This window comes from Melampsora larici-populina (assembly GCF_000204055.1).
Source record: "Melampsora larici-populina 98AG31 unplaced genomic scaffold MELLAscaffold_89, whole genome shotgun sequence".
Taxonomy (NCBI): Eukaryota; Fungi; Basidiomycota; class Pucciniomycetes; order Pucciniales; family Melampsoraceae; genus Melampsora; species Melampsora laricis-populina.
This window is the reverse complement of record NW_006768853.1, coordinates 36,574-48,271: the sequence shown is the minus strand read 5'-3', so window position 1 is coordinate 48,271 and position 11,698 is coordinate 36,574. Positions and strand designations below refer to the sequence as shown.

At 37.9% G+C, this 11,698-nt stretch overlaps 3 protein-coding genes across 3 annotated transcripts; 1 reads left to right on the top strand and 2 right to left on the bottom strand.

Annotated features, from left to right (window-relative positions):
• Positions 1-3,501: 3,501 nt before the first annotated feature.
• Positions 3,502-4,390, bottom strand: MELLADRAFT_123878 (uncharacterized protein; the record flags this gene model as incomplete). Its single annotated transcript, XM_007418328.1, has 5 exons — positions 3,502-3,539; positions 3,631-3,699; positions 3,831-3,935; positions 4,020-4,100; positions 4,240-4,390. 5 exons carry the CDS (start codon positions 4,388-4,390, stop codon positions 3,502-3,504), a joined length of 444 nt encoding a protein of 147 aa, XP_007418390.1.
• A 1,098-nt stretch (positions 4,391-5,488) lies between these two features.
• MELLADRAFT_51032 (uncharacterized protein) lies at positions 5,489-6,450 on the top strand (the record flags this gene model as incomplete). Its single annotated transcript, XM_007418307.1, has 3 exons — positions 5,489-5,580; positions 5,669-5,757; positions 5,848-6,450. 3 exons carry the CDS (start codon positions 5,489-5,491, stop codon positions 5,895-5,897), a joined length of 231 nt encoding a protein of 76 aa, XP_007418369.1.
• A 1,748-nt stretch (positions 6,451-8,198) lies between these two features.
• Positions 8,199-10,597, bottom strand: MELLADRAFT_73617 (uncharacterized protein; the record flags this gene model as incomplete). The annotated part of the gene is made up of 5 exons (XM_007418319.1): positions 8,199-8,960; positions 9,081-9,296; positions 9,373-9,971; positions 10,033-10,090; positions 10,243-10,597. 5 exons carry the CDS (start codon positions 10,380-10,382, stop codon positions 8,873-8,875), a joined length of 1,101 nt encoding a protein of 366 aa, XP_007418381.1.
• Between the last annotated feature and the right edge of the window lie 1,101 nt (positions 10,598-11,698).

Here is an 11,698-nt window from a genome sequence, read left to right as displayed (position 1 = left end):
TGAAGCTGGTTGAAGGCTTTCGAGATGAAATTTTGTCAAGTACAAAAGGGAGTTTATTGCACTGATAAACTCCCTTTTGGCGTTTATCCAAAGTCCCGTTTTAAACTCCTTTTGGGACGGGGAAGGAGTTTATTTCTGGGTACCATAAGTGGTCCCAAACGTCTTTTTTTGACAGCGATTATTTTTCAAAATAATCGCTATTATTCAAAATAATCGCCGAAAATAATCGCTACCAAACGTACCCTTATTTGAGGTGAGAATAATCACCTATCTGCAGTGAAAAATCTTGGTACCATGCTACTTTATCATATCATCTCAATTTTGATTCTGATCAAGCTGAGGAAAGACTTTATGATGCATCATATGCCTTGATAACATTACCAGACAAGCCCAGATAGGTTTTGACAAACCATACCAGGTAATCAACTCACTTATGAAATCATACTATGTTTTAAGATCACACAGCCTCTATGTTTACATCACCCACATCTGTCTTGAAAAAGATCAATGGCTTTTCTCTTCATAAAGAACCACACGAAGCAGAACCTGGCAAAAATCCAGCAAAAACCCTTGTGTTTTTCAATATAAGAGGCTGAAAACAAAAGAGTATGTACATAGTTCTGCAGGCATCATCAAGTCCAATGGTTATGTAGACGTCACAGCTGGCGGTTTCAGAGATACATAGCTGTATTGCAGCAAAACCTCTTTGTGTAGTTGTGTCCATAACATGTACATCAGAAAATTGAAGGTAACAAGGAAAATGCAAAGACATGGCTGTGTTCAGGTGTCATAGGGTGTCTTGATACAAAAAGGTTTTGGATGTTGTGAAGAATCAGAACTGAGTTTGTGTTTGGAACAACTGCGCCTTGTGCTGCGCATTCCAAAACTGCGCAATACACAGCCTTACACCAAAGGACCAACAATCTTGCTGCAATGTGGGAAAACACTTACCTAACATGTCAGGAGTTGGAAGTTTGAAACTGGTGTATACCACAGCAAAATTTGGGCGAGAATTTTTCATCTGGTTGAATAATTTGTTGTCCATGAGTCACATGGCGGGTGCAGAATTTAAATTGGGGCAGACCTGGGCACAATTTCTAGGCTTTCCAAAGGTATGCCTGTGGTGGGGGCGCTGAGGTATGCCTTTGGGTTGTTGAAAATCAGAAAGAAATAAAAAAGCGAAACAAAATGGTGCAAAGACATCAAAAGGAGCATGTTTTTGAATTCCTCATGCTGCATGAAGTGATCTAAGCGGGGATCACATCAACATTCATTGAGAAATATCTTCAAAAAGCACCTCATCCAAATATTCATCTTCATCAAAGAATCCAACAGAAAGAGTTCTTGGTGTGGAAAGATCTAACAAAAGAGAAACAATATGAATCCCACAATAAAGAGTTGACAAGACTTGGTAAGATCAAAAATAAGGAGGCAAACCTACCAAGGTAGAACTTCATAATAAAAGCTGAGACATTTGAGAGAGAGAGAAAAGGGAGAATTTTGAACACATAAAAAATGATAGTATAGGGGCTTATCAGACTTGTTGAACAATATAACACAATTAGATAGATAGAAATACTATTACCTTGGGATTCTTTTCTGCAGATGTTGAGAAAAAGAAATGTAAAGGAGACAAAATCACACATACATATAAGAGAAAATTGAAATAGAAGACATTGAGAAAACCATCATGTGTCCAACCCCTTGCATCACAAATCAAGAGCACATCTTTCTAACTCTCAGATTGGACCACATTCACCTGTTTCATGCATTTAATTGACTAAAATGTTGTGAACCTTGACCAACACTCACAGAGATGATTAAAAAACCACCTAACCTCAACAAATTAACAATGAATGTCTTGACCAATATAATCATATTCCAATATCTCAGACCCCTCATCTCAAACAATAGTATTGGTTTTTTTGGATTCAACTCAAGCATTGAATAGTGATACATTGAAAATTGTACCTACATACATACCCAATGGCTCTCCATCAAGCTTAGCCTTACAGTGCTGGCAATGAGTGTAGCGTCAGTCTGTTGATGTTTTTGCATCTGCATAAATGAAAAAACCCATCCACTCCTCAACAAATCCAGTGGTGGGTTGGATCTATTCAGTTGACAGGGAATATTTGACTTTGGGCATGGTGTGTAAGTGGTGTATGTTGTTGATGGTTTGGTGGGGATGTGTCAAGGACTTTGTGGTGGGAAACTGGGTATCAAAGGTAAAAATTCCCTCGGACCCTACTCAACAGCTGGGAGAATGGTGGCCCAAAGCTAACCTGGGCATGCCTACCCCAAAATTGAACCCAGAGGGACTGCCCCAAAGATCTGTCCCTTGGACAAGCACAGGCACACTGCCTTTGAGACAAAAAGGGAACTTGTGTGCACCCCTCATCAAGCAAATACAGCACCGACATGTTTTTTAAGATGGTCGACTCAATTTATGAAAGACATCAACACTTCATAAAGATTGACACCACCTTCACTTTTAGCTGACAATCAAGGTACAATTGTGTTATCAAGAAATGCTCAATTCCAAAACTGGCACAGGACATGTTGATATTAGATTTCATTGGATTTGTGAACATATTTGAAGTGAAAATTTTACTTTCAGATACATCCCTACCACTGATATGCTATCAGAAACATTTACCAAATCTCGCCACCTTATAAGCACAAGGTGTTCTACAAGAGTATCATCTTTTAGACTTAGAGAACCAGGGAAGGGATTGAGATCATGGCATATATGATGTATGACTACTGTTTGGGTTATCTAACATCTCATTCATATATTTTTGTCATCTATTACTAATCTTAATCAATCACAGATGTTGGCATATCTTGGTAATATATCTTCTTATGGTCAGATTGTTGTGAATGCTTGGTGTATACATCAAAGATAAAGGACTCTTACCCTTTTTGACCTTTCTCTTTTTTCTCAACATTTCCTATCTGTCACTTCATGCAGGTTTTTTCGACTCCTTGCATTCATAGTGATGCTCAACACAGCTATACTACCTGGAATTCCCTTCAGGTTACCATTATTATTTATATTTGCTCTTGTTTTGAGAATTTTAAACTCGCCATTTTCTACCTATCACTTTGAGCAGATTGGTTATGTTCCTTACACTCATATTGATTCTTATCACTCTAGTCATACTAACTAGACTACCATTCAGGCCTGTTCTGCTCATGAACCTCACATTCATAGTGATTCTCATCACTCAAATTATACTGACTAGACTTCCCTTCAGTCTCGTCATAACCACATTTGTTTTTTACTACTGTATATCTTTATGTTCTGATACCACACGTTTGAAAAAGGGAAGGGATAACTTTATATGGCACACAGAGGAATGAAGGTCCACATAGAAATCAAGGATCATGAGAACAACTGTACAGAGAAAGATATCATGGACAGGTAAGAACCACATTCAAGTGCACACGCGTTGACGAGTTATCTGGCTCTTGAAGCATCAAACCATGTATCTTGTTTTATGTTCCTTGGACCTTACATTGTTCCGAAGGACATTCTAAATACCATGTTAACATCGTCAGTTTTTGATACATGCAACGTAGCAATCAGTCATAAGTTTCATTACAGTGAGTTGAAGGTAAACTTACGCTGGTTTAAATGCCGGCTTACACAACGGTAGGTCTCCCGTACGTGCTGTGCGTTGTAATGGAAGCAAACTTTTGATCACAAAATCCAGAAAGTAGAGCCCAATGTTTTCAAAATATCAGTATGCATCTCAAAACGTCTAGAACGGAAGTAGACAGTCCAGGTAGTTTTTCCTGAGGTATGAGATGCAAATTGACTCAACAAATAGGTCGCTTTGGCGAGGTTGTTGGATTTTCGTCCATCGCGGCATCGCAAGTGAATGCCCCTTTTGAGCTCAATGGATGGGGGCCAACACAGTCCTTAGCAGCTGTAAGATGATTCAAGAAACGAAGAAGTAAGCGGTCTGCCATCCATCTGGCCATAGATTCAATATAAGGAATTTCTTTCGCACAGGCTGGTTTCCCATCTCCCCTGTAACACGCAGTACAAATATAAGTGGTTTTGACTCCATCGCCATTAACTGTAATGCACTCTTTGATCGTGAAAGTTTTCAAACGGAAGATGTTTGAAGTTTCGCGTGAGTTAGCAATATCCACAAAAATGATAGAAATGAATTTTATTGGTGACGGAGAAGTTAAAAACTACAGGCTGAAAGGAAATGTTGAACTAACTATTTTTATTGCCATTGTAACTTGCTGGTCCTTCCCAATAAACATTGCATTCTATAGAATTAGCATCTGCAAAGATGTGCGACCCGAAATCTCCTGCGATCAGCAACACAAGGGCGAGAAAAAAGATGGGGTTTGTTCGCTTGTAGGCCATTTTTAACTGAAGTTGAACAAGATCAGATATTTGAATTTTGAAGTTTTTTGGTCAGATTGACAGCGGCAAAATAAAAAGTATTTATGAAGAGGACAGCGGTGAACCACAAAGTATCTATGACGAGGACAGCGGAGAAACAAAAAGTATTTATGAAGAGGACACAGTCGAGAGAGAGAGAGGAAGTGGAAGATAAAATTACTGTGATTTACCAGACCCATGCGAGACCCTTATGTACGTGGTTGCGTGAGTGGAATGGGAACCCGAGCAGGCTAAGCCCACCCTGGATGTAGTGAAAGCACCACACTACAAGGACTTCTAACGATGAGCAGAAAAGAGATCTAGTGATTGATGGCGTCGATTACACTGTGTGGGATGGGTGCCAGGAACGCCAGTCCAAGAAGATCACGTCGGCGTAACATAACTACAACCCGATCTCTATGATATCTACGGTGGCTCAGAAGTGCCAATTGCGCCATAACGACAAAATAGTCTGAAATAGTTGTCGGAGTCTGTTGGCCTCTTTCCCGGTAGTGGTTCAAGGATTTCAGGCCATCGAGCCTTGTGCTGGTTTGGTGGTGTTTTCTTTTTCTTTGGTGAGTTGGTGTTGAGTGTCGATGATGGCTGTGCGGAGTGAGCCGTCATATTCTTTGATGCCCTCTCTCGTGGGGAGAGGTTGTTGGGAAGGAGGTCCTTAGCTCCTGCGCTAGCAGGATCCGGTCGACTTTATTTCAGTCGTCCTTCTTGCAAAGATGGATGACAATTGCTGCAAGGTCAGAGTGATCATTGAGTGTCCTCGTCAATCAGGCAGGCATTTTAAATCCTCGTTGACGGTGCAGGCTGGTTATGGTGCAGGGGCCAGAAATATTGAATGAGAATGGTCATGTGATCTTACCTGTCACAACACATGATCCATACATACATCTTGTAGGTCCTGGCGAACAGAGCTCAACCATGCTCGAGACTCGCTCCATAGAATCTGATCAACACACCACATCGTCGTCATACTTAATCAGCTCAACCAGCTTCAACCAACGCCAACCTTCAATCTCATCAAACCTCTCGCGGACAAATCATCATCTTGCCGACTTTTCGAATCAAATGGGAGGATTTCTTATTTTCGGTATCTTGATCATCGCAGCCCTTTTAGCTGGATTAGGTTGGTCAGCAGCACCAAAGGGTGATAATCAAGTGTACGTCATCATTTTTTTCAATCTGGTCGTTTTTTGACTTCTCATAACTCACGCATAAAACAACCATACCCTATCTTCCTTTCTTTAGTGTTGTTCGTAGTTCGATACTAGCTTCGATAATCTGTTGTTATCTAATGTGGGCAATCGTTTATCTTGCACAACTAAACCCACTGATACGTGAGTCCTATTCGAAAAAGAATTTCTCTCTATATATATACTCTCAAAGGTTTTGTACTGATTTTCTTCTTGAGGGTTTATTTCTTATAGAACCAAAACGAAGTGATCTTCGTCAAGAACATACATATCAATCTCTTTAAGAATCTCTTCTTCATAGACCGTTTCTCTTTTTGTTCGTCGCAAGTCAATTCATCTTCCTCTTGGTTTTTATCGATGGCCTTCATCTTCACCGACCGCACGTCCAAAACTTCTATCACCGCTCGAAAAACTCATTGATTCGAGCACATCAAAGGTTTATAACCTTTTGGGACCTATTTGAACAGAAGGTCTTGAACTCATGTACTCTCGATTGTATAAGTAAAGGACTTTTATTTGTTTAATTGCATGTTTCCTGAACACGGGACTTCTTTTCGGGAACTTGTGGTTCTATGATCTCATTTAACATTGATCTGAATCCGAGAATGCCAAAAGACGGCCAGTCATTTGTTTGCCTCTTAATTGGGTTATCTCAAGGCTTGAACTGATTTTGAAACATCATGAAAAACGACTTTTGAATTATTTCTCTATCCTCAAGCACCAGTCAGACTTACTCGTAATTAGATATGATTGACTTCCCATCAGATCTCCAATTCAACACAAACTTTAATTCTTGATCCTCAAATGTTGATTTCATGCAATTCTTTTAAAACTTTTAAGCCTACATTTCTGTGTCAGATCAGTATGGATCATCTTGAATGCCAACTTGAGTGGTGATGCAGATACCACTAACAGTGGATTCATTTTAGCATCAAGGCCAACAAGAAGTTCTTGATCAGATGATCTTTCCAAACCTGGTGAACATCAAGGCTGCCACTATACTATACCAGTATATTGTACTGTTGGTATAATATATTTCAACTATACTATACAAAGAATTATAAGGAATTACTTGGAAATAAGCCAAAGATGACACCAAAGATCTAGAATCCAACATGAGTAACATCAAGACCATGATGAGCTTACTGGCTCTCATTTCATATCTTCTGGGAACAACTCAATTTCTTTCTCATCTTCTTTTCCACAGATCATAGTCTCTCTTTGCCAATGTATGGTTAGAGTCTATCAATGTGGATATCTGTGTGACAGAATTCTAATTGGTTGTAACAGAGTTAGATATGAGGCCCTTGATGTGCCTATCTCAACAACCCTGTTGGAACCTCCAAAAGTTATTTTTTTCAAAAATGTGTCTTTTTGGGTCTTGAAGCCCAAACATATATTCACTTCCTGGACTTTGATGAGAGACCATACTCCACAAGGACACTCAGATACATTCAGGATGTCCTCTTTGTTTGCACAGGGCATCCTGACACGGTCTCCTGCAAGCCATCCACCCCCTCAGAGACTGTCATGGAGTGTTCCAAGATGTGCTTGTGTACCCATTCTTTGCACAGCTTTATACCAACCCCCCTTGAATGGATTCCAATATGTACTCACCTCAGGCCCACTTGGAACATCCCATCAAATCATTGTAGATTTCTGAAACCCTGAAATTGATCAAGACTTTGATCAGATCCAAGTAATCTGTTTACTAGTATATGGATTTGCTAGACCACATCTCCTGATCACTCATCCTTATAACATAAACTGGTGAAAGGAATATTTTTGGTTTATACATCATTTCTAAATCCATCATGAACTTTCCAACCTGATTTCCATCATATCAAACTGGATCACCAGGAGTGCCACTCCTGCTTGCTAGTTTATACCATCATGAATTGTTATTGCTACCAGACAAGTTCCACTGTGAACCAAAACATAGAACTAAGCCTCTGACCCTCTACCTTCAAGACTTGTAATCCAACTGAACATTTCAAAACCCTCAAAGCTCACCACTGGCACAGAACCAATCTCTCAAAAGATCCAAGCCAATAAACTATTCAATGAAAATCACTCATTTCATCTCATCTCATCAATCAATGATCTCTTTTTCAAATCACAAAGAAACCTCATCCTTTAAGTTCTAATCTAATATATCATCTTAATATACGATTTTTCATGGTTTCCAAAAACAACTCAATCAAACCAATAAACCAACTGATCTATTTTATATTGGAAAAGTCTTGGAAACTGAGTTTAGGGCACCTTCACTCTTAAGCAATTTCTGATGAGAAATCACATTCTGCAAAATTTAAAGTGTCTACATATTTGCTGGAGCAAGTTTCATTTGTACATTAAAAAATTCACAGAACGCAATTTCTCACCTGAATTTCCGTAAGTGAACAAGCCCTAAGAGTGAAAGTTCAAACCCAACCCCAAACTTTTCTCCCAAACCTACACTCTCAATCTCTTTTAATCTCACAACCTATACATATCCATTCTATGAATCTTTCCATTTGAGATCATCTTCAACAAACCCCCATACTCTTACCTCAACTTTATGAATCCTCACAAACCAAATCCAAAAAAACCAATAACTTGAGAAATTTCAAACCAAAAAGATTACACATCACAAACTTTAAAAAAAAAGAAATCCAAAACCAAATCAAAAAGTCAAAATCACACACTCACACTCACACAAACCATAAATTTTCAAATCAAAAAGAAAAGAAAAAGCTGAACACTTTAGAAATTTCAAATAAAAAATATTCATAATTCTTCAAAACTTTCAAAACCAAAAACAAAATAAACAAAGAAACTTGAAAAAAATGTATCATTGTTCAATAGAAACCGAAACCTCAAAAAAAAAGAAATCATCAAAAAAAAAGAAATCATCAAAAAAAAGGAATCAATTTTTTTAATAAAAAAAAATATAAAGAACATCACACTTTGTAGTAAAGAAAAAAAAAATTAAAAAGCAACAAGTTTTAAAAAAAACCAAATCACAATCTTTCTTAATCATTCATTCATTCAAAAAAAGTGCTTTTAAAAAAGAAAACCAAAAATAAGAATTTTCAAACAAAAAAAATAACAAAGACGAGCAAACGAAAAAAAAAGAAATCATGAAAAAAACCATGTAAGAAAAAACAAACGGTATCCAAAAAGAAAAAAAAAACACAAAAAAACACAACAGGAAAAGCTCAATAAAATCTTAGAAAAAAAAAGAAGAAAATCTAATCAAATAAACCTCATTGATCATTTATCGAACAGGTAAAACTGTTCCAAAAGCATAATCCCAAATCTTAGAAGTCACACCGAATCCAAGATCAGCATCTTTAAAATGATGACTAAACCGATCCACAAGAAAAAAGAAAACCACCCAAACAAAATCAAGTCAGTTTCATCTACAAGACAAGAATCAAGAACCCCAAAGAAACCAAAACCAAATCCAAATTCAAACCACTTACGCCATATGATAGATTTTCATTTCTTTAATATAATTGGGTAACTGAGTATGATGTAAAGCATAATGAGTACAATCATAAAGTACATAAAACGCAAATGCACCCGAAATGATCCCATTAGCATAAGCAGCTGGGAAGAGTGCATGTCCCAATTGAGTGAATGGATAAGACAAGACTAAGAAGAGTAATGGTGGCATCACTAATCGAAGTCGATCCATTCTACAGAAACCGAGAAAAAAACCAATCAGTTTGATAGTCAAGACATCGAGTTGATCAGATCAGATCGATCACGTACGGTAAATAATGATGTACTCCATGTAGTAAGAAATGTAACATGAGAAAGATAGGACGATCAGGTAAGACTCCATCAATATGAAACAAGAACCGATGAAGAACATATTCCAAGATAGTCCAAATCAAATTGCCCAACAAAAAACAACCCAAAGTCTTCGCCAAGCCAATCTGTAACTCATCACCATTCTCCAAATGTTGTTGTACCGATCTGATCCCAATCAACGTGGCAATCGGTAACCAAACCAATGGAACCACATACCAAGACGTTCTTGTAAACATTTCTAAATACCAAGGACCAAACAATCTAGCCGGTTGTGAAAGATGTCTAGGTTGATGAACTTGTTGAAGATAAAAGTTTTTAGAAAAGTTACAATTCCACATTTGCATAATCAAAGGTTGGTTTAAATCTAAGAATCGGTTTCGATTAAAATCATCAGTAATATCGGTTGAGCTCGGTTTGAAATCATCATCAATGATTAGGTTCGGATCTACTATCGTTTCGGGATTGCCAATGATCCCGATTTGGAATTCGTTCAACATTGAGTATGCTGAATCTGAATGAACATGTTCGTCTGGATCTTTCATGGCTGCACCGAGGTCCTGATTTGATCAATGTACGATGAGTTTGGTGATTGGAGTGAGTCAAGAGATGAGTACATACTTTACCAGCGTATTTGAGTAGTAATTCATCTCCACCTGGATGATCTGAAGCAAAGTGGCTGTTGGATTGTGTGAATCGATTGAGTTGAATGGAGGGTGAATGGGTAGTGGTGGTTGATTGATGGTTGATTGGAGTTAATGAAGAATCGATGAAGATTAGTAAATGGGGTTTCAAATCCATCAAGTTGTTCGAGTGATCAAGAAACTCAACGATAGATTATAAACCTTTCCATTGAATGAGACCCAAAGATCTTTAAGAGTCTGATGAAGAGCAACATCTTCGGGTAAATAGATTCGATTGCTTTTTAAATCTTGTGGTTCAGGTGTTGGTTGTTGTTTGAGTGAAGACATTTTTGTGTTTTGTTGAGAATCGAGATGAGTTTATGGGTTGGATTGAGATGGGATCGGTTGGTTTGAGTATCGATTGAAGATGATGATTAGTTTAAAGAGTGAGTAAGTTGAGGTTAATAAAAATAAAAATAAAAATGATAATAAAGATAATCAGAAGAAGCTCTCGAGGTTGGTAATCAAGGAAATGGATCAATAAGTTTAGCGATTCGATGCACACAGAGAGACACACAGAAACAGAGAGAGAGATAATTGGTTAAATAAGCCAAGTTTAATTGAGTTTGAAATGAATTGATGACACTTAAATTTAGTCTTAAGATTCTGAAATTAAACATCCAAATTAGATTACATATCAGATCACCAACCGACTTGATTCTTGAATGCGTGGATCTCGATTTGAAGTTTCAAGGATTTGGTTAATCTTACGTTTTCATCATCGGTGCCTGATCAAATCAATCAATTGATCAAACAAACCCATCCCTCAACCAAACTCACACCTAACCCATCAAGACTCTCACCCACTTCGACTCTTGACTCGAAACAAGATTAGTAAAGTAAATGCTAACAGCAAGAACCAGTGCAAAACACATTTATTGGATCATCATGTGCACTGATCCGATCGATCATGACCTTTATCCTCCGACCGACTCGATTCCATCTTTCACCGCCCGTACAATACATACATCAAAATCACTGCCGAATCCTTTTCGCTTTTCGGATTCGGATGGAGTTCGTCTCGGAGCACATTCAACCCGGCATCGAGGAGCATCGAGATACATATGTACCGATGTTTAACCCCGGCCTGTATATCGGACCACAACCTCCGGGTAAAGTTTCTTCAACTTCTAAAGAGATCTACATTGATCTTATGTGTAAGTCTCATTAATTGGAGTGATCTATGAACAATCTGGTGAAGACAACATTTTGGAATCAGAACCAATACAACTGGATGAGCTAAATGTTTGTAAGACAGCTTAGATTGCTATGAAAACTTATAAACTAAAAAATCAGGCAAGAGAGGATGATTTTTGTGGACGTGTCAAATTGTGAGTTGAGATTCTTAAAATGCCTATACACACATGATCATGTGCTTGGTGACAGTGTGTGCTTATAACAAGTGGTGTCTGTGACTTTTGGTTTGTCAATATATGGAATTTTGTAGTTAATCCCATTACAGCCATTCTGATATTGCTTGTTATGCCTCTTTTGAAAAGAAAAAGTTTGTGAACTTGAAACCTAAGTTTTAACTGGTTAAAACCCAAAATTTGGCTGTATTGCCTTCAATTACATCCAAGTTTGAAGTTTTATTGAGTAAAAAC